The sequence below is a fragment of the Oryzias melastigma genome, linkage group LG22 (assembly GCF_002922805.2).
Source record: "Oryzias melastigma strain HK-1 linkage group LG22, ASM292280v2, whole genome shotgun sequence".
NCBI classification, from domain to species: domain Eukaryota; kingdom Metazoa; phylum Chordata; class Actinopteri; order Beloniformes; family Adrianichthyidae; genus Oryzias; species Oryzias melastigma.
The window spans coordinates 20,092,222-20,115,409 of NC_050533.1; the positions used below are offsets into that span (position 1 = coordinate 20,092,222).

Sequence of the window (23,188 nt, forward strand, 5' to 3'; positions counted from 1 at the left end):
ACTAAAAAGAAAAACTCAAGAACTTAAAGCGATTATTACAATTAATTATAAATTGCACATTTTTAATAAATTCGTGATTAAATCTGTCTTTTTACAATGAATTGGTCAAGTTTGTGTTATTGTAAAAACAGATCCATCAATTTTGCATTCTTCCTTGTGTTCGAGTCCTCTTCCTGTCTCCAGATTATGTAGAATGTATTGTAATTTAATAGTAAACACATTTGTTCCCATTTTATCTTATCTTTAAATAATTTTCAAATCAAATTTATTGTTTCAATCCTTGAAGTTCTTGTTACTGCTATACATTTTGAACTTACTGTTGATAACATCCTTTTGGACGAGGCTGAAGTTAGCGTCCACTTTGACAATTATGAGTTAAGGCAAAATCTGTCACCTTATTTATTTATTTATTTAATTTAGTAACAATACATAACACCAAAATAATACTATATAAACATAAAGCAGTTAATAAATGAAAAGGAGCAGGAAGAAGAAAACTTAATTATCTGCCCCTATTACTAAATTAACCAAATTAATTCAAAATGCTTCAAATAAGAGAAATAAATATAATCTTTTAATGATTCCTGCACAAAATCTAGTTTACAAATAAAATTTAAACTGTAACCCAGATCTTGAAATATATTTCAGTCTGGTTTTCAATAAATTAAATGATTTTTTTGTGTTTTTAAGTGTCAGTGTTATATAATGTAGAACTTTGGCAATTCTTTATAATTAAGTGTTTTTATTTCTAACAGATGGTGCTAAGCACTCCAAGTCAACATCATTGTTTTTTTTTTTTTTTATAATTTTATTAAAGGAGACTAACCATTTGTTTACTGTCTTTTTAGGAGCACATTATCAAAACTATTCTGACTGCTGCCAAGGATGAACCCTCTGCTCCTGCAAGGTCAGTGTGATGTAGCCAAGAGTTTAATGTAAACCCCTGGAAATGATGCAGGAGTGACTCGATTAAGCTTTTGCCTGTTATTCTTAAATAGAAACAATTGAAATATTCAATTTTTTTTCTGCACCAGACTTCCTGAGTAGTTACACTGAAAAAGCCTTTGTTGTGAGAAATACATTTTGGCATCCATGACTGACTGGAAATGTTGTGTGTTGTTAGGTGTGTTGCTCTGTGCAGTCTGGGAATCTGGCTGTGTGAGGAGCTGGCTCATGGAACTCAGCATCCGCAGATTAAAGATGCTCTCAATGTCATCTGTGTTACCCTAAAAGTAAGTTGCAAATCACTCATTTATCAACATTTTTGACATCATTTTCTAAAAAAAAAGATGTGACTGAAGGAGTCTAAAATGCACCAAAATGCAGACTTCATATTGACTGGTTTTGGATTTGTTCAGGCTGCAGGAAGCCAAAGGATAATGCAAACCCTAGTTTCAGATTATTGTTATTATTGGTGAATTTCCTTGGCTGTTAGAGACAGATTCAGGGGAGTACAGCGAGCGGCTTGTGGATCAGAAGAATGCTGTCCAACATTTACCGTCTCATCCAGAGCCAGGTGGCACTTCATGGACAAAACAACACACACACATACCTTGTCCACCTTGGAATCCCTACCATGTGTATCGGCAGCCAATGGTCGGCTAAGACACTGCAGCAACACACACTTGCATTCACTTGCTCTTGGTAGCAAACCCTGGACTGCAAATATGTTTGGTCCTCCTTCAAATAGGAGACTAATCCATGGGGAATGCTGCAAGCTGTGACTTACACAAACATATTGCCCACACACTGACATGTAGACCCATACACATCTTGTCCACTGTTGAATCTCTTGCCGACATTGGAGCAGCCAGTAGCCCCAGCCATGGGCTCCGTGACATGAACACACAAGCACAAAGCCTGAGGGATTGTTATTTTCATGCAGAACCACTTCCTCCTGATGGCCACTTTGTCTTTCATCTCTTTCATCCCAAGGTTGTAATCCCAAAGAAAACTTGGAAGCAGAAGCTCATGTTTTATGTTGCACACACAACATGCAATAAAACCAAACACGTTTTTTTTCTCAATGTATAATCATTAACAATTTGATTAATTTACTGCAAGAGAAAAAAATCTTCATTAGCAACATCAGATCACTGCAGTAGTAGCAATTTAAGCGAACAATGTTGTTCTCTGTTGATATGATTTAGACTGAAATAAAAAAAAGCATTATGTGTCCATTTCGAGGTACTCCCAAAAGGTTTACATATTTTTTCTTGCAACTGTATATAGAAAATTACACTTAAAATTGCTTTCCTGAGCATTTCTTCATGTAAGTTTAGTATTGGGAGCAAATGCAAAAAATGGCATTTGAAAAAGATAGAAAATATACTGGGCTCAGAGGCAAATTTCTGATGAACTACTGCCGCTCTGCAGAAATTATGTCCAAGAAGACAATGCAAGTTTTTAAATTTAGGCTAAAAACAGATATAATCATAAAATAATCACATTAAAATTAGATCAAAAGATGACCGGAGTAGGACTTTAAATAACTTTCACTCTTGAGGTTTTTCTGTGAGGGCTGCACGGTGGCGCAGTGGTTAGCGCTCTCGCCTCACAGCGAGAAGGCCCCGGTTCGACTCCTGGCTGGGACCTTTCTGTGTGGAGTTTGCATGTTCTCCCCGTGCATGCGTGGGTTTTCACCGGGGACTCCGGCTTCCTCCCACCGTCCAAAAACATGCTTCATAGGTTCATTGGTGACTCTAAATTGCCCCTAGGTGTGCATGTGAGAGTGAATGGGTGTGTGAGTGAGGCCCTGTGACAGACTGGTGACCTGTCCAGGGTGTACCCCGCCTTCACCCATCAGCAGCCGGGTTAGGCTCCGGCACCCCTCGCGACCCCGAAAGGGACAAAGCGGTTAAGAAGATGGATGGATGGTTTTTCTGTGAATGCAGCCACACTCAGATGGTTTTTACTTGTTTTTTTTCCCAGTACCCAAATAAGAACGTGGCCCTGGTGGCATCGGACATCCTTCACCTGCTGATCAGTTATGTGGATCATCTTGAGAAGTTCCCCACCTACACTCCAAAGAAAATTGTGGAGGTGATTCACAAAAATAAGCGTCTGATATTGCTTTGTTTATTATGTAATCCGTGTTTGCATTGTGTCAGTGTTTTATGTTACCCATGATACATCAGTGAGTACTTTCTGTATTTCTTTAAAAGTTGAACCCATTTACCAGGTCAACCACGGCGTTTGTGATGTAAAAAAATTGCAAATAAACTTAGAATTTTTTGTTTGTACTTTCGCACTGAAATAATCCTGGTTTGTCTTTAAAGATTCTGATTGCCACCATCACTTATTTGCTGCCCAGTACCGATTCCTCTCCTCATGAACTGGATAAAAGGGTACGTTTTATACCGAAATCAACAAATCTGTTTTTTTAAATACAAATCTGATTAAGACAAAAAAAAACAACAAATATCACATTATCTGTCCATATGTAACTTCTACATGTGTGTGCACTGCAGCTGGTAGTCTCCCTGCTTTTGTGTTTGATGGATTGGGTGATGGCTCTGCCTCCAAAGACTCTCCTCCAGCCGGTTCAAACTCAAAGTCCCTCTGAGAAGGAGCAGCCTACAAAGTCCCTACTGAGCTGTATTTACAAGGTATGTATTATTTTGTTTATGGACAGTAAATCTTGCGCACAAAGTACCTGATCACTATCTGATTTCTTGAATAATCTTATTTTTCAAGGAAGTTGAATGACAGCAGGTATCCCATAATAAAGCATAGATTTCTTAAAAAAAAAAAAAAACAGAAAATTTCCTTCATTGATCCACTTTAATCCATTTATTTTTGTTAGTTTTACATCTGCACGTGTAAACCAAACCCAAGGTACTGAACATGTAATCAAAGTCTTTCCTTTTAATAAGCAACAGAAAATGCAGCAATGCGTTGTATATTTTGCAGACGTATTAGCTCCCATGTTAGCGAAGAAAATGTTATGACCATATACGCTGCTATATTTAAAAGATGTATAGCTTTTCTTCTGTTTTTTTTTTTTAGTAACAGTAACTTTGAAAGTCATTTAGTGTGTAGATAAATCTCCTAAATAAATAAAATAATTGATTTTCTGGTCGCATTTCCACCGCTAGTTTGGATATATCTGATTACTCCCAATTACATGATTTTTCAGTGCATGTTAATGAGATTATTAGCAATTGTATAATCTGGGTTTAACCTTTTTAATATCATCCTTTTTTTAACACAGAAGTGAAAATAATGAACCTGTATATTTTCTTCTTCAACTTTCATCTAGGTGCTTCATGGTTGTGTTTATGGAGCCCAGTCTTTCAGCAATCCCAAGTATTTTCCCCTGCAACTGTCGGACCTGTCTGGCCCCGATTACGACCCATTCCTGCCATTAGAGAGCCTCAGGGAACCAGAACCTCTGCACAGTCCGGACTCGGAGCGCTCCAGCAAACTGCAGCCGGTCGCTGAAGGTAATTTATTTAGGAGTACAGTCATATTTAGGAGAGTCACAGCCTTCTCAGTAATGAGCCAATATGGTTTCTGTGCATGTAAAGTGATGCGTTTACACAGGCGCACACAAATGCACAAAATCTCAGCACAATATGACTGATAAGGTAAGCATGTGGATGTATGCAGCGCTGCCTGAATCCGTGTGAGGATCTTGATTGTCCCCTGCTGTTCTCCACTGGGACTCAGTCACTGGTCTAATGACTGGACCACACTGATAGACCACGCTTCTTCTCCTTTTTTTACTTCTTTTTTTATCATGTCTATCCCATCACTTTTTACATTTTTGTAACGCTCAAATAAAACGTTTTAATTTTCCTCTCAACCATCTTTTTATGTTCTCTTCGTTTTTTGACTTTTCTTCACCTCCCGAGCCCCCTGAGGTTAAGGGATTCACAGGGAATTTGGGATCAATACATATTTGTACTCCACTCACGGCCTGTCAATAAGGAGCTCTGGGGAGAGTGCGCGTGTCCCTGTGTGTGTGTAATGATGTTGATTAACCGGGATCTGTTGGCAGCACAGTGTGTGATGGCATTGGCTTCTACTCAGTGGGATATTCAAGATTAGTGTTAGTTTTCAGCCATTTCTTCTTTGTGCAAAAATGTGTTAACTTTTGTTGAAACTTTATGAATAGCTCATAAAAACACTCATATCACTTTAAAACATTAATTTTGCATTGTACATCTTTAAAGACCCACTCTGATTATCATTTGATCTATTTTCAAACCGTTTCTAGTGGTCTTTTAATTATGATTATGCCGATTTTAGCCAAAAATTAAAATTTCTGGGACCAAGCAAGACTTGTGCAGAGCAACACCTCAAAGGATGTGCTCATTGTGAAACAAAGCTCGTCAGTTAGGGGTGTAATGCGCACAGGAATACTGTGGATCCCCTTCCCCCCACCCCCTGGCTGCATCATTCAAATACATTTTTCGATCAAACAGCAAGCTATTAGCACCTCAAATTCGCGTCCACCATTTTTATTTTAACGTAGGTCAAAGTCGCTGCCTGATGGATGTCCAAAATTGGGTTTAAAAAATTGGACACTCCCGCCAAGTGTAGGAGGAGTTTTTCTCAATCTTGTAAGACTCAGATGAACCGACAGATCAGGTTTATTTATTTTGAAGAGTTCTACAAAAAACATTGGTAAACACGTTTCCATGTCCGGGTTTTGAGGTTATAAAGAGATTTTCATGGTGCATACAGTATATGAATGTCTATCCGTCCCATGGAGAAAGACCTTCGCTGCTGCATATGCCCACTGAGGGGAGGAGGGAGGGGAGTTTATTGCAGCAGCAGGGGTCACACTGAAGAATTTATGGATATAAATTATTTTATCCATCCATCCTATTTAAAGATGCAGTACCTAATGATGCACTTTTGTTTATTAGAACATCTTGAGTATTTTTTTATCTATAAGAATATTCATGAGATCAAAGATGTTATAAGTGTTTTGTTTTTTTAAATAGACCTCAATGAGCCCATTTTTGATGTAATGTATGTGTGTTTTGAAGTACTTTGTGTATGTTTTATTTAGAGTAAATACAATTTTGTAGCTTTAATCTAGTTAGTTTTACTTTTTTCCCCTTTTTACTGATCTGAAATTAGTATTTTTTTTTTTTGCGATTTGACCATTTATAGCAAATCATACCGTTATCGCAGTTTCAAACACATCAGATAACACATTATATTGGTTTTGTTTCACAGAATTTACACCAAAAGCTGACGTTTTTTCTGAATTTAAACACACTGCTTTTACAGACTTGTAAATAATTAATAAAAAGCAAACTCTAATTGACTCATAGTTTTAGAGTCCTAATGTTTTTAACAGTGTCTTTCCAGTGGTGGAAAATGACGAGAAAAAGATGTGGTTTCTGATTTAACTGGCCGTCCCCTCATCATGCTCCTGTTCCTTTGCAGTTCGGAGTCGTATTCAGCAGGGCCTGGTTTCCATAGCAGCCAGAACGGTGATTACTCACCTGGTCAATCATCTAGGACATTATCCCATGTCTGGAGGGCCTGCAACTCTTTCCAGTCAGGTACAGGTTTTTTCTGTGTGTGTGTTTTTCTGCAGGTAATATAACTGTTAGTTTTTCAGGGCCCGAGTCAAATGTGTTTTGGTGACTGCAACGCTCATATTTGGCAGGTGTGTGAAAACCAAGACAACCTTTTCTGTGAGAGCATGGACCTGGGACCAGAACTTTTTCATTCACCCAACCTGCAGTTCCTCGTTTTTAACGGTTCCACTCTGCTCTCGGTGCTTCAGGTAATTTCAACAAAAAAAACAGGATATTAGAAGCTAAAAAAGTTAAAATAATGTATGATTTACTAGTTTTCTATTACTGTAAACCCAGAACAATTAAAACAGGTTGTATAAACGTAGCTCCTTTTAATGTTAAAAGTTCTCAACAGAGTCTATTTTGATATAAAACCTTTAATTGTACTTTTTTTTATTATTAATTAATGCATTATTTTGATCTCCACAATGTTGTTTTTTTTTCAGTTGTTAAATGCCTCAAAACCTTCTCAAGGCTACTTTTATTTTGAAGAATAGACAGCAGGATTTTCCATGATGCTTCCTACTGTTATTGTTACAAATAATGTTTGTAACTAGTTATAAAAAATAAGCTGTTTTTTAATAGATGTTAACTTAATACAAAGGAAACATCGAAGACATTTTATTTTTAATCGGAGATTTTTTTTCCAAATATTTGATGAGAAAAAGTGATGAAATCCTGGTTTAGCTTGTAAGAGGAGACTCCTCTTTTCTAGCATGAATGTCTGACAGTTTGAAGGAGTGAAGAAGACAGTTGAGTGTATTCAATTTCCCTCACTGTTTTAGCAAAACTAAGGTTTCATCAGCTCTTCCTCCTCTCTCCCTCCACAGATCCGATCGGAGTCTGATGTTCCCGGAGGTGGAATGACAGCTGGTTTGTCCTCCGCCTCTGCATGCGTTCGCGTCATCATCCGAGATGTGGCCGGAAAGCACTCCTGGGACTCTGCCGTTCTGTACGGGCCTCCGTCATGCTCCACCAACAGCCCGGCACACTCGCTTTTGACTCATTTACAGTCCCCTCACAACAAAGACCTGCGTTTACCGAGCCCAACAGGAGGCCCACCAAACAATGTAGGAGTAAGAACAGAAGATGGTGATGATGAAGGCCAAGAGGAGAGGTGCATGGAGGAGGAACGGAGTGAGGATGAGGAGCCAGACTATCAGGGGGAAAGGGACGGAGAAGGGATGAAAGCCAGCGGAGATAAAGAGGAGCAAAGAGAATGTGAAGATTCTGGGGAAGCAGAAGGCGGTTTGGTGGTGGAGGAGGAGAGCAGCGAGCAGCAACTGAAAGAGGAGCCAGGCTCTGAACAACTACTAGCGCCACCGCAGGCTAAACGTGTGTGTCGGGAGGCGGTGCCAGCGTGGGATTCACTGAGAGAAGGGGACGATGCGCTGGATGAAATGCTACAGTACTTGGGATACTCTAGTCCTGAGTGTCTGCAGAGAGCAGGTCATTTCATTTTACTGCAAACTTGATCTAAAATACTCTCTTCCAAGCTCTGTCATTCAGTCTGAATGGATCAGCACCTTTTTTGGGCATGTTTTTTGTGAATGTCTTTCTAACAAATTAAATTTTGTAGAAATTAGCAAGTCAAGAATGCATCATATATAAAAAAACATCCCCCTAACTTTGACTTTCTTTAAATCTTCACAGGAATGCCACTCAACATCCCAGCCGCTCCTCCTACATGTGTCACGGAGAAGCAGGAGAACGACGTCATCAATGCCATCCTCAAACAGAGTGCTGCTGAGAGAGAGTTTGTACTTCATGTACGTACTTAACAACTTCAACTCAACAAATAAGATGGCAACCTGAAAAAATATTTTTTGAAAAAAACATAAAAAACAAAGCAGCTTGTTAATGTCTAAATACATCTAGTTAGGAATGTCCTGATCCAAACACCTAGTTTAATTTGAATCAGATGTTGTATCCTGATCAGGGATCAGATATTTATTTTATTCTTGTGGTCGGTGCTAAATATTTCAGGCTTATTATTACATATAAATACTCTACTTAAAACCTTCATATCACAAACAGATCATATTTTACTGCTGAAAAGCAAAGCAGATTACGACACTAGTTTGTGGAGGATAAACAGTTGGGTAAAATTAGCGAGATATTGACTTCTGGGCTCAATAACTCTAACAGCAAGTGTCCATCTATTTTTGGGGGTTTTTTTTACGCAAACAAGGACCTACAAAGGCATTTCAAAAGAAAAACATCAGTTTTTTGTTTCTTTTTAAAGAGGACAGCGCTCTCAGTGTTGCCGACAGAGAGACGCCAGTGAGATAACTGCCAAGGGACCGTCTACAAAGTGCACGTTTGGGAAGAAGCAATTAAAAAATATATATACATGTTCCAAAAACAACCAAAACTGATAAATGGTTCCATTAATAGGAGCTAGTCATGGATGCTCATCATCATAGTCGTGTTACAACAATGATTTTAAAAGAAAGTCTTTTTTTTTTTTTTTTTTTCAAAGGGACCATACCATCCTCGTCAGCGAGTTGCACACGAAAAAAATGTAAAAAAAATGTCTGAACGGATCAAAATACCGCTTTAAGATTGTTTATAGTGAGGAATGAACAGTATAATACACTTAAAAGCTCAAAAAGTAGAGTTTTCGCGGTATGGCCCCTTTAAAATGTTTTAATGGAGATCTGAACCACATGTGATCAAAAATGTTAAATTGTTCTGAAGGGAAGATCCTAAAGATCCTGTTGTCAAATTTGCCACATGACTAATTATCACCTATTTTCACTTGTTAGTAGTTAACTAAGTTTTCTAGTTGATAGTTAATAGTATGTTTACTTGATTGTCAAACTACGTCACAAAAGTTCTCTGTGTTGGATAAAAGAATAAAAACAGGTGACAGCCTTGATCTGTTTATTAAATGTGTTCATTTTTCAATGTGCTTCAAAAGTATCGGATCTAGACTCTTTATTGGCAGATACTCAAAATAAAATGACTAGGAACCCGTTGGGGCCAAAAAAAAACCTGATTGGGACATCCCTTCATCCAGTGACAAAAAGCTTTGCTTTTGTTTGCAAGTTAAGAGATTTCGTGACAGTCTTTAATATTCTGTGAGTTTTTGTAGTTCTTGGAAGAACTGATGATTGCATTTACCACAAAAACAATTGGTAAAAGAAGGATTGCTGTTTTAAGTTCTAAAATATAAAGTGTTTTCCCATTTATGATCTTGATTCTGTCTGAAACTGCTCCTCCAGAGGGGCGAGGAGCTGAACATGAGAGCCGTGCAACAAACTGAACCAGAGACTCAGACGCCGCAGTCCGCCTTCTACTACTGCAGACTCCTGATCAACATCCTCGGACTCAACTCCTGGGAGAAAAGGTGAGCCATGCAACCGAAAAAAAATCCTAAACCAAATTGATCTTAAATAGTTTGTTTTTGATTAGTTGCTATTGATCGTGGTGCATCTAAGGACATATCGCATCTTGAGGAAGAATACTCTTAATTAACTTAATTAGTTTTGTCTCATTGTTTAGTTTTTCTGCAACATTAGCCTGATTTCTGTGTTCCTTCTCCACCCAACAGATATCAAAAGAGGTGCTTTTTTGACTTGCTTTGTGTTCCTGCCTTTCTTTTGTGGCATGTGTGGGATGTTATATAAGATTCTTCTCTTAATCTAACCACATGTTCGCTTGAATGCAAATGAGAAAAAGAAGAGAGGAAAAAAACTCAAGTATTTGGAGCTCATTACACGTTTTTCCCATTCACACAGTGCAGCATTTTATCTTCTCAATGACTCCAGGCTAAAATACACAATGTCAGGGTATTGCTTTAAATGTGTCTGGCCAGCTAATGGACACTCATCGCTCTTTATACTTTATCCAGGGAATTACACTTTCTGCATTCAGGCCGCACAATAGACTTCTCAGAACCTCGTGCGTGTGCGCGCATGTGTGTAAAGGTGTGTGGTAATGAGTATAGTGCTCTATTGATCAAACTCAAGCCATTTGGAGTTAGAATAAAAGGGGGTAGTTGAAGACGCACGTGATTGAGGGTTCTGCGGGAAATTAGAAAAACAGAGAGAATGAGATGAAATGCAAATGTGGAGGAAGGGAAGTCATCAGAAAAACAACAGCGAGGCTGAAGAAACTTGGATGAAAACGGATGGATAGGGATGACAGAGGAGAAGAGATTGTCTAATCATCTGTTATTGTTCCTTTATGTCTCTCCAGGTATTCATGTGGGGTTTTTACAGACACTAAGATACTGACAGTCAGCCATGTGTGTGCATGTGTATCCCTCTTTTATGCTTTTCCCTCTAATACAGGGTGTAAATGGAGTCTTTGAGAGCAGAGAATGATGCCATTACCAAGTATCAGTTTAATAAAGAGCAAATTGGTCACTCTCTCCCTCTTTATCTCCTGCACTCTCTCCTTTTTTTCCCTTCTCTAAGCGTGAAAAGAATGGCATGTCATTATCGGTCCACTCCAAGCGTCACTGCTCGTGTCTTGGCTTTATATCAGCGAGCAGAGGTTGATAGCGGCACGTTGGCCCATTTTTAACGACATCTGGATAACTTTTTTCTGTTCGAAAAGCTCTTGTTTTCATGGAAAAAGGGCTTTTTCTGGGGGTTTTTCAGCTTTCTTTTTGATTTAAACTTTGAAGCCTGATAACCTGATATATTTCTAATCACATATTGCTGTGTTTAAAGGCCCACTCCGATGAAAATTGTGTTTTTAATTTTTTTAACATGTATTTGTGGCATTTTTCTGATGATGGAGGACATACATTAAGAAATTTAAGCTTGAAATTGCATTTCTGATTGTGTCTCAACGATTATACAAATCGTTGAGAATTTCAAACAGATGACAAAATGCAATTTGAAAAACATTGTAGTAAACATGCCGGGCTGCCTACAAGCTCCTTGCTCAACTTGTAGACGACTACAAATTTTTCTCATCTGACCTGGGATCTGACTCAAAACTGTACAGCTCCCTGCAATTCCTGTTGCACTGCCAATGTCAGGCAAGGGGTGTAAGGGACTGTAAGCTAGTGCAGTGATCCCCATCTCTCGGGCTATGGATCGATACCAGTCCATGGGTCACTTGGTACTGGGCCGCAGACAGAAGAAAACAAAATATATGCACTAACTTTGATTATTTCCATTTAGTTTATTTTCTGATCCTGATGGAAGTTTTATTTTGGAAAACTGATGAATTCTGTTCACAATGGCTATGTCCGAATTTCTTCTCTTCTCACCATATAGTACACTACATAGTGCGTTTGCCATTTTTAGGTGAGTGGGGTTGCTCCTTATTTGCTCCCTATTAAACCTTTTTTAAAATTATTGTATTTTATTGGCATCTTACATATATTTTAGGTTCTTATCGAACACTTTTATATTATTGTTTTAACATTGTATGTTGTTGTTTTAATTTTTCACTCTCATAGTCCCAGAAAACAGAATTTAAAAATACGCTGTATGAAGGCATGTGAAAATAAAGATTCAATCTATTTTCTAGTGCTGTCCGAATCTACTAATAGACCCTTTTCACATGATGTCACACATTGCCGGCTGTGTCATGAGTCGCTTCCAGCTTGTATTGTTTAGAACGAGCATGGTGAGCATGGTTTCCGAATTGCTTTTAAAATCCAGGGCACTATATAGTCTCGCACTTTATCGTTTTTTTAGTAGTTGGGGATTAGGGTGGGAATTCTGATAGCAAACATCTGTCTTGGTTACGTGGCTTAAAGCTGCTAGCTGCGAAGGTATCTGGATTACTAAGTAGCTCAAAGCTAAAGGCGAACAAATAAAACTTTTTTTGTATCATGTGATGTTTCCTTTATTGATTTTTTTTTTCAAATCTGAAGTAACTTCTACAAATCAGCAACTTTGTTTTCTTTATCTGTTAAAAATATCTACTGATATTTTTAAGCAAAATTTCTTGTAGTAGCATTTTATTTTGAAAACAGAATTTCACAAACTGGAAGCTCAAAAAGGCTAACTTCTGCCCAATGTGGACCGGTCTTTGAAAATGTTGCATAATTAAAATTGGTGTGTGGCCTGAAATAGGTTGGTGACCATTGAGCTAGTTGATGAGTATGTAAACAGAGAGCAACGGGAAGGGAGCGGGCTAACAGCAATCCAGCCTACAACTCAGAGGAGAAGTTATAATGAACTATTGCCGCTAACTGGTTCATTAAAAATAATGATATCAGCTCAGTAGCCTGATGATTAGAGTGGGACTTTTAAGGCACTGACATGTTTAGCCAGACACATATTATCATAAATGTCTGTACTGTAATAACCTGTTGCACTTTTTCATATTAAAATGTGCTAAAGTTTACACTTTTCTATCATTTAGAAAATGATTAGTTTGAATTTCTCAATAGTTTGTTAAAAAATATAAATCAGGTGTTTTCTTGTATATCTTCTACAATTGAAACAGTTTTTTATGCTTTGGGTGCTTCTAGTTATATGTTCATCAAATCCATGTTTTCTTACTCATGCTGTCCGTAATGGTCAGCCACAGTTCCACAAGAGATCCTCGACTTTCTGCTAAAAGCTCCCATTCTAAATGTAAAAATAAATCTTTTGTTCCATACAGCAATAAAGCAAAAAACCTCTTCAATAGTTTTGAAGAGGTTTCACTGGCCAGAGGGAACATAAAAATCATGTTTTTAGGAATCATGTGGCGGCTGAACCCCTGCAAGGAGAGAGGATGCTGGGATTGTTTTTTGTGACTCGTGCTCCAAACCTTTTCCTTGTAACCTGTTTATACTAACTGTGTTGCTCTTTTGACATTCTTTATGCTTGACATGAAAACTCCTTCCTGTAGAGAAGCTAATTAATATACAAAAAAAGATTTTTCAATTAAGAGTCAGACACTGTGTAACATGTAGCAACACTGAAGTACCTTTTAAGTTATTGGTAGCTGTTTTTTTTAAATATTTCTACTGTGTTTTACAGGAGTAATTTCCATTTGCTGAAGAAGAATGAGAAGTTACTGAGAGAGCTGAAGAACCTGGACTCACGGCAGTGGTGAGCACCTCTGACCTCCTCATTCCTCCACACATTATACTACGTTCACATTGGACATGTGATGGGCATTCTTGAATGTGCTAAACACTCCTTGAACGCACATTTTATGTAATGGTGTTCACATTGAACAAGCAGGGAGGGGCTTCCTCCCTTGTTCTTTTTCTACTGCGCATATCCGGCACTTACAGTTAGTGCAGACTGTCAAAACGGTGCAAATCTTACAAATCTTTCCCCAGGTTTTTTCTGCCACAGCTCCATTCCGATTTACTAAAAGCTTGGTGTCATAATTCCAGCCGGGCAATCATTAATTCTCCTCCATGATCAATTTTGGAGTTTTGAATGTAAAAGCCTAAAATGTGCATTTTATTCTCTCGTCTTTTGTATTCATACTGTCAAACTGCACTTTAACAGTTGGTCTGGGACCAGAAATTCAAATTTAATTTTATTCTTGTAGGTAAATGACAATAAAGAATCCTTGAATCCTTTACAATCGATACATAGATTTTAATTGAAAGTAGTTACTTGAACACAGGCAGACAAAGGCAGTGTGAATGTTGCTTTCTACATACATAATATGTCACCTCGTAGTTTAAACCAGCTGAGTGCTTCAGCTGTAATATTTTTTTTTCAAAATGTTGATGCTGATGTTTGTCCTTGTTTTCCTTTGATATCTTTCAGCCGTGAAACCCATAAAATTGCTGTATTTTACGTGGCTGAAGGTCAAGAAGATAAACACTCCATATTAACAAACACTGCTGGCAGCCAGGCTTATGAAGACTTTGTGTCGGGTCTTGGCTGGGAGGTATGACTGCATTTATTTAGTTTGCATGCTCTCCGCGTCTAGTCATATTGTTTTTGGTGTCAGGACATAATCCAATAAAAATCTATATTTTTCTTTTCTTGTTTCATTCTATCCAATTTAATTTTGTAAAGTAGATTCAATACCCATTTTTTCTATAGATAATACATTGTACATGATAAACATTTTGTGGTTTAAATCTTAGAAAAAAAGTTTTTAAAGGAAGTCTTTTGAATTAAGTCATAAAAGAGAGTAAATCTAAGGAATTAATACTATAATTCCCCTTTATGAGCATGATTGATGTTTTTTTAGAACATGTTGATTTTTCATCTTGTGAGTTCATAAAATGATTGAACTTTAGAAATATTGCAAAAAGAAAAAAACTACTTACGCTAAATTTAGCAGTTAAAGTAAGTACAGAGCAGGATTTTCATTGCTCAGCATGAACCAGATTAGGAGCACTGCAGCATTCAACCACAGCAAGCACTCCTGAAGAAGAAAGAGCATTAATAAGCATTTTGATGAAAGAAGCCTCTCTGAGTGTTTTTGTTTGGGACAGTGGCAAATGTTTGAGCTTAGATTTTTGTCCAATAGAAAAAAGAAACACTTGATTTTAGAAAAACTGTTTTTATATAGCCTTTTACGTTGGTTGAGTCTCTGAATGACGGTTATGACTGATCATTTGCTTTTATTTAGTGCTGAGAGTAACTAGTGATATTTAGTTCTCTTTGTTTGTTTGTCAGCTGTAGCATCTTAGAGTTTAACACTGATGCTCTTTGGAGATAAACATGAAAAAGGCTAAAAAAAAATGTTTTTACTTCCTTGGAGCCAATTTCCTAATTATTTGCCTTATTACATTTTTCTATTAATTATTGAAATTATCTTTTAAACACCCACTGATCACTAGGGTTTTTAAAATGTTTTTGTAGCTTGTTTCTGATAATGGAGGAGATTAAGAAAATGAATCTCAAAATTACATTTGAGTATTTCTTTTTTCTTCAGATTTGGCTCAAAACTGTTCGTCTGGATACCTTTTTATTGCACTGGGAATGTGAGGTTGAGGGTGTGAGGGGCTGTAAGCTAGCAGGAGAGTGTGTAAACAGATAGCTCTCAAATGTGGGTGACGGGAGAGGTGGGGTGAGGTTCCCTCCCACATTCATTTCTGATGAACTCTTGCAGCTCTGCAGAAACTATGTTCTGTTTTTTTCATTTTGACTAAAGATATCATTATAATTAAAAGACCTCTGGGAATACTTTTACAATAGATCAAAATATGTTGTATCTAGATAGAGAGAGGGAGTGAGTCTTTAAATTCTCACTCCAACTATATTTTTACCTATTGTAAATTTGTTCCCAGGAGTCTTTTAATTATTATTATGCAGTTTTTAGCCAAAATAAAAAAGCCTATATCATTTTTTAAGACACATTTTCTGCAGCACGGCATGAGTTCATCAGAAATTCTCATCTGGGTTGTGGGCAGAATCTTTGGCGCTGAAGTTAGCTCTGCTAATTTCCCATTAGCCCTTTGTTTACACTCTCTCCCACTGGCTTATAGCACTTCACAAGCCCAAGCAAATATTAGTGTTGCAAAAAACAGTAAGCAAGATCAGAGCTATCCAGACACAGTTTTGAGCCGAATGCCAGCTTGGACAAGGAAAATGAAGACGTTGATGGATCTATTTGTCTGCAAATAGATGCATCAGAATTGGGAAACTTTGGTCGCTTTTACACTATTTGAAGAAAGAAATACTCAGAAAGGCAGTTTTCATCTTAAATCATGTTATATATGTCCTCCATTGTGAGAAAAAATGCAACAAGAGCATGTTAAAAACACCATTTTCATGTTCTCCATGTTGTGTTAGGTGGACCTCACCACTCACTGCGGCTTCATGGGAGGTCTTCAGAGAAACCGCAGTACAGGTCAGACGACCCCATACTACGCCACATCCACCACGGAAGTCATCTACCACGTGTCGACTCGCATGCCCCACGACCAGGACCAGAACCTCACTAAGAAGGTAAACCACATAAACAATGGGGGCTGTTTTGTCTTTTATGATGGATTTTTGAACAGCCCTTGTTATCTTTCCCCTAATTTCAGACTCAATAAAAAGTGCAAGGGGCGTTCACACATAAACGTTGTGACATTTTATAATAATCAACCATGTTTGACACTCAGCTGGAACTCAACATGCTCTTTACTGCACTGCAGTGTCTGTATGGTGGGAGACAGTCAGTTTATCTGATAAGATAAAAAAAAAAGTAATTTTCTGTTTTGTTATTGATTTGATAACAAAAGAAGGACCTTTTATATAGAACAAGATGTAAATAACCACACAAACATTTGCTTTTTTAGAAAATGTTTATACATTTACTGTCTAAAATGTCAAAATCTCCAACGTTCATCTTTCGTATAATTGTTCCTATGCATCGGCTTTGTTGATTTATGCCTCTTTGCAAGCTGATAGAAAGCCTAAATGGGTGACACTTCCTCCCTTTAAAGATGTCTGTGTATCAGGATGATGCCAATATTCCAGAAAAATGAACTTGGTTGTCAGGCTCAACCAAACTAAAAAAAAAAAAAAAATACAAGTTGCTTTTTTATGATCAGTATTTATTTATTTATATATGTAAATACAATATAAATATAAATACATTTGTGTTTCAAATATTTAATTTGAATGAGTTTGGATGGTTTATTTTCTTCTCCTCTTTGCCTGTCCCTTTTCCTTTTTTTTCCTGTTTGTTTGTTTATTGCTTTTAAATCGCTTCCGTTTTTTCCCATTGATTCTTCGGGGCAATCATTTCTACATTTGTGCATGGTATGGGGACTGGGCTCGTGTCAGTGCCTGCGCTGGCAGGTTTTATTGTACGTGTCTGTGTGTGTGTGTAATCACACCTATCACCCCCCAGGCGCTGGGCGCTCTGCACATGGCCATAATGTCCCTTTAATCTGATCATACTTCCTGCTTCTCTGCCTATCACATGGCTTTAGGCTCCTGATTGGATTATCAGCGCCTGGCCCGACACCATCCGTCTCCCTGATCAGCTGATGGTCCCATCAAACATACATAGTCACGCACAGACACGGGCGTGCACATGGACACACGTTAAGACTTTAAATTTGTTTAACTTGACACAGACCTTCAGAAAGGTTTTTTTTTTTCCACATCAGTCTGCGTAAATGACTTGGCTATAAATTTGTGTTAATCTTTAGGAAAGAGGCACCCAAACACATCTAACACAAGTTATTGAGCATGTTCAATTGGCACACACACACCACATTCACAAAGGTTACACTGACAAACACACACGTCTTCTTTGGCATACCTTTGCCATCTATCTTTCCACCACACACACTCACCTTCACACACAGTGGTATGTGTGGATGTGGCCTCATCTTCTAACTTTGTCTCTCCTTATGAATTTTATTACACTTATATGGTGCTTCACTACTTTTTTAGAAGGTTCCTTTACACACTGATGGTAGCTCCACTGTCATACAAGACACCAACTTGTAACCACCAGTAGCAATGTGAGGATCAGTGTCTTGCCAAAGGACAAAAACACAACTAAACCTGCAATCCTTGAGTTTACCTCTGTGCCTCACACACCACAAGCAGCCCAAAAAGACCAACACTTTTTTTCTTTGAAATACATTTTCTGAAGTGAAAATGCTGATAACCCAACGCACACTCACCCCCAACTCGTCAGAAATGGACTGTTATGATTCAGACCCCACTTTGCATCACTTTTTGACATTTTAGGTGTCCCCAACTTGTTGTTTTTTGACGTGCTGGCTGTTGCCATTAAATCACAGGTCCCCAACCTTTGGGTCGCGAACCTGGTCTGAGGGTCGCTTGGTACTGGGCCACAGACGGGGAAAAAATGCTAATTAGGGGCCACCAACCCTTGGGTCACGGTACAGTACCAGTACTAACACTAACCCGGTACTGGTTCTGCCTTTGGAGAGTAGGTGACCCATGATTTAATGGGAACACCCAGCACGTCAAAAAACAACCAGTTGCGGACACCCAAAATGTCAAAAAGTGATGCTTAAGGGAACCGAACCAAACGTCCATATGTGACAAGTTGGGAGTGATGATGTGTAGGATAACCACATTGTGTGTATGTGTGTGTGTTCAGTAATAAAAAAACAAATGTTCCTGTCACAAAACCTTTCTCTACATTTTAGTATATACATTCAACATATTTGAGACATGAGGTGAGATGTTTCACTGATTCTCTTCATTTTGTCTTTGATATTTGCTTCATTCAGCATTAGATTTTTGAAAGTTAGTGTCAATTTTATCCTCAATTGCCTGTTATTTTCCCCTCAATTTGGCCCTGTATAAAAACTTCACAATAAAGTATTCATAGAGCAGAGAGAGACAACAGTCCCCACTAATACAACAAGCCATGATACAGATCCTCTAAACATGATACAGTACAAGGCTACATTATAAATTATATTTAATAAACTTTTCTCTAACAGACATGAAGATTTTCACACTTGTTTTGCTTGTTTAAACTCTCAAAGTTCAAATATTCATAAAAAAAAAGTCCAGCATTATAGAATTTGTGTAAATGTGGCAACTTGCGCACATTCTGTCCAGGTGACACAGTACAGAGGTCAGCATCCAATCAGGATGCAGAACACCGTGCGCTGTGAAAAACAAAAAACAAAATTGCACTTAAAAAAAATCCATGAAACAGCAAAGCAGAAAGGTGAACTCCATTATAGAAAGGGAACACTATATATAAAATCCATGTGAGGATTAAAAAAGGCACTTTTTTTATCTATCTGTGAGTCTCAAAGTTTTTTTGACATATCTCATAAAATCTGTACAAAAAAATATTTGTCATGCTTGTTCTCCATTCAGAATAAAAGATGAACTTTAGCTAGTTAGAAGGGAAATGACATGGTGTTTGTTTGGGCCCAAGGGCATGGCTGACATCTATCTGAAGGTGTTTGACAAACCGAAGGAGTGTGAGCGCCCGTGTGTGTGTGCAGGTGTGTGTGTTTTTGTGCTTACTTTGGCATACATCAAGGTTAATGACTGCTGTCAGCAGCACTGACTGGAGCCCCCCTGAGTGCACACAAGCACGCACACACACACTCCTGCAACCCGACACAGCTTCACACACGATCCCATCTGTCTTCTATCTGATACTCCATCTTTTCAAGGGTTCACTCCGTCTTATCAACAACTCTCCATCTTCACACACTCACTCCATCATGCTCAGGGACACCTGCAGTACCCGCGCACATCCAAATCAAAGCCTTGGGATATGATGGATTCAGTCTATCCAGGTCATTGTGTGAAACCCTCTTAGTTTACAAATAAGCGCGTTTTGTCAGCCCTGTAGTTTGTAGACCGTTTTTCAACTCTTTTTCTGTCTCTTTCAAATGTTCTTTTCCTTTTCAGCTTCGACACCTGGGCAATGATGAAGTCCACATCATTTGGTCGGAACATTCCAGAGACTACCGTCGAGGGATTATCCCCACTGAATTCGGAGACGTGTTGATCATCATCTACCCCATGAAGAACCACATGTATTCCATCCATATACTGAAGAAACCGGAGGTAAAAACTCCACGATTTGCTTTTGCCAACATTTTTTTTTCTGTTGGATCTTCAGTCCCTTTACATGTTAGAAACAACAACATACCTCTGAATCAGTGGGATATTTAAACTCATCACTGCAATCTGGGATGATAATTAATCCCTTGCTGTGCCAATCCACAGTAACTAGATATGCCACCTTTTTCAGAGCTGTAATTGCTGTGGAAATCATTGGCCAATCAGTGTAATTATTTCAATAATAGCGTCAAGGCTCCTTTCATCTCACTACAGTAACTGTTAGAAGGCCTTTTTCAGAACTTAGAAACATCCCAGAGGATTAATTTTTCACATTCAGGGTTTAATGCTTATGTTAAATCTCCCTTTCAATCAATCCTTTTAGAAGAGAATTGTGAACATGTGATTGATATGTCAGCTTCAGATTTTAACCCTTTTACACCAGACAAGCAACTACCAAAAAGCTTTTATTGTACCCCTCCGATGAAAATCCTGTTTTTTGAGTTTTTAACATGTATGTGTGCCATTTTTCTTATGACTGATAACAAATCAGTCACAAACTGTCTTGGACAGACTCTGTTTGAATGAATGATCTTCTTTCCATCAACAGCTCTGCTGCACATGCACTAAACCCTCATCTGTTCCTAGTGTCTAGTTCAGGTTCTGGAGAAGAGAAGATGGTATCTTCACATTGACTGCAGTCAAATGAGCCGCCGTTCACATTTCTGTGGTCAAATCAGCATCACTGGATTTTAGAGCTGTAACGAGTATCTGGGTGCTCGGGTATTCGTGATCTGCTCCCAAAATTTCGAGTACGGATATTCGCGACGTCCAAGATCGCTGATTCGCGATCTTTATAAATGTAGTAAATTGTAACAAAAGATGATCAAAATGTCAATTGGGGACGATGTATTTTTGCTCTAAAATGCAGATTAATGTCGGATTTTAAGTTTATGAACTGAAATAAAGCCGAAAGAGGCGCGGTACCGCTACCGGAAGTAAACACGTCTTCGTAATGGTGAAGCTTCCGGTTTTCAAAGTAAAACTAGCGAGAGCTTTTTTCCGTTCAAAAACTAAGACTGAAGTTCCGCTCACAGACATAACTTCTGAAAAACTAAATTAGCTTTAACATCGGAGCTTTATCTCCAGTGTTTACATTCTTTTGGTTATGATAACTCTTCAACATTTGACGTAATTAACGAAACTCCCAACTTATTCTGAAGAAACAGCCGTCACTGCTGAAAGGTGGATGTAATCAACGTGAATCAGTTGATTTGGAGGAAGTTCTGTCCATGAAGATCTTCACTTCCTCATCTGAGCTGACATCCGGATCAAAATGATACGGCTTGACATTACTGATATTGCTTGACATTTTTATGTAGCAGCAGTGAAGATTTAAGGTAGCGATACACATAGCTATCATGGGTGGGGGCTGCTCAGCTCAAAACGCCACACCCCCTCAGAGGAGATTTTGGAAACAGAGGCTTCAGATTAACATGAAAATGTTTTTTTCAAGACATTTAGGTTGTGGGATTTTGGTTAAAAACGTCATAATCATAATTAAAACACTACTGGGAATGTTTTTCTAAAATAAAAAAAAAATGTCAAAAGGGGACTAAGACTTTAAACAAGACAGATACGTTTAATAATGTTCATGTCCTTCTGAGAAAAGTATATAACGTGTGGAGGGAGGGGTTGTACGGCAAAAAAATAAATAAATACAATTTTTTTTTTTTTAAAAGTAGAAAAAGAAATAAGCAAAGAGAAAGTTCTTTACAAAATGACTCAGAAAACTAACTTAATTTTCAAAATAGAACTCCACATGTTTACCTTTGAGTAAACCTGTAAACAACCCATCAGCAAATGTTTGGAGTCACTTCATTACAAAAGTGACTGTAAAAAATCTTTTCCTTTTATGCAGACTCTGTTTTCTACCAGACCTCACAGATATGCATCCATATGAACTAAAAATCCAAGAGAGAATCTTGCCCCCGAGTCTTTCTGATCTGTTTAATGTATCAGTCTAAAACACACAGACATTAATACCGCAGCACTGATGGCATAACTCTATTTCAAACAAGACCTAACACAATAAAAAAGCATCTTTTTTCTGTATGACATAGATACCGTAGCACTAATAACATAATTGTATTCTCTTTCATTCATTCTGCAGAGAAATATATTCAATTAGACTGAATTCAAGAACAATTTAAATATGATATCTTCTGTTGTTGTCCTGAAAGCACATGTATTCAACCACAGAGCACGGGCCTTGGAGACCTGGTCTACAAACAAACTCGATAAAAGCCTGACATTATTGTCTTTGGTGGATTCCATGAGCAAAGTATTGAATTAAATCTGAAACCCTGAATCAAACTCAGTTCTGTCAATCATTAGTTGACTTTCTTTATTCAGTAAAACCGCTGGGTCTTTTGAAACACTTCTGTTTGATCTAACTGCCTGGTTTACTCTAGGTGCCCTTCTTTGGTCCGCTTTTTGACGGTGCCATCGTGGACATGAAGATTTTACCCACCATGGTCAGAGCCACCGCAATCAATGCCAGTCGAGCTCTGAAATCTCTCATCCCGCTCTACCAGAACTTGTATCCTTTAATGCTCTTAGATGAAAATAAGAATTGGGTAAAGGTAAGCCACTGAAGGTCTTTCTTCTACACATTCTCTCTCCCACCTCATCATATTGGCAATCCCTGATTTAATGGGAACAGCCATCACGTCATAAAATGACAAGTGGGGGACACCCAAAACGTCAAAAAGTGAGGCGTAGGGCAACTAACCATACGTCCATCCATCTATGACGCGTTAGGAGTGAGAATGTGTTGGTTTTCTTTATCCTCACTGCATTTTTCCCCTGCTTTTTCTTAAACGTTTGTGAATTTTTTTTCTGTTATTTTTGCTGTTGTTGTTATATAACTGGTACTTCAATTAAAGTATATTAAAAAACATAAAACAGTAACATAAAAAAGCTATATGTAAAGTTTACATAATTGCTGTGATAAAAATCTTAATCCTAACACCTCATTAGAATACTTTAAAAATCCACTTTGTGCAAGTCATTAAGTCATCAAGGCATTTTAGCCTTTTTTTTAATCAAATCAATCATGTGGTTCAAACAAAAAAATGTAATTTATGGCTTTATAACAACACCAGCATGGTCCATTTCATGACAACCATGTTGATCATATTGAAAAATGTCTTTGATATTTAATGTAACCTAAACTTTTCACGACTGCAA

The 23,188-nt window shown here is 37.9% G+C and overlaps 1 protein-coding gene across 1 annotated transcript in view; it reads left to right on the top strand.

Moving 5' to 3' along the window:
• Positions 1-23,188, top strand: part of ralgapa1 (Ral GTPase activating protein catalytic subunit alpha 1) — a 69,371-nt gene that overhangs the window by 22,490 nt on the left and 23,693 nt on the right. The window contains exons 29-44 of the mRNA XM_024273364.2: positions 849-907; positions 1,124-1,232; positions 2,932-3,042; positions 3,279-3,347; positions 3,471-3,608; positions 4,262-4,445; positions 6,406-6,524; positions 6,632-6,751; positions 7,373-7,991; positions 8,196-8,311; positions 9,770-9,894; positions 13,484-13,555; positions 14,234-14,357; positions 16,217-16,372; positions 19,784-19,942; positions 22,411-22,538. Of these exons, the coding sequence (XP_024129132.1) occupies positions 849-907; positions 1,124-1,232; positions 2,932-3,042; positions 3,279-3,347; positions 3,471-3,608; positions 4,262-4,445; positions 6,406-6,524; positions 6,632-6,751; positions 7,373-7,991; positions 8,196-8,311; positions 9,770-9,894; positions 13,484-13,555; positions 14,234-14,357; positions 16,217-16,372; positions 19,784-19,942; positions 22,411-22,538 (2,408 nt within the window). The remainder of the gene's footprint in view (positions 1-848; positions 908-1,123; positions 1,233-2,931; positions 3,043-3,278; positions 3,348-3,470; positions 3,609-4,261; positions 4,446-6,405; positions 6,525-6,631; positions 6,752-7,372; positions 7,992-8,195; positions 8,312-9,769; positions 9,895-13,483; positions 13,556-14,233; positions 14,358-16,216; positions 16,373-19,783; positions 19,943-22,410; positions 22,539-23,188) is intronic.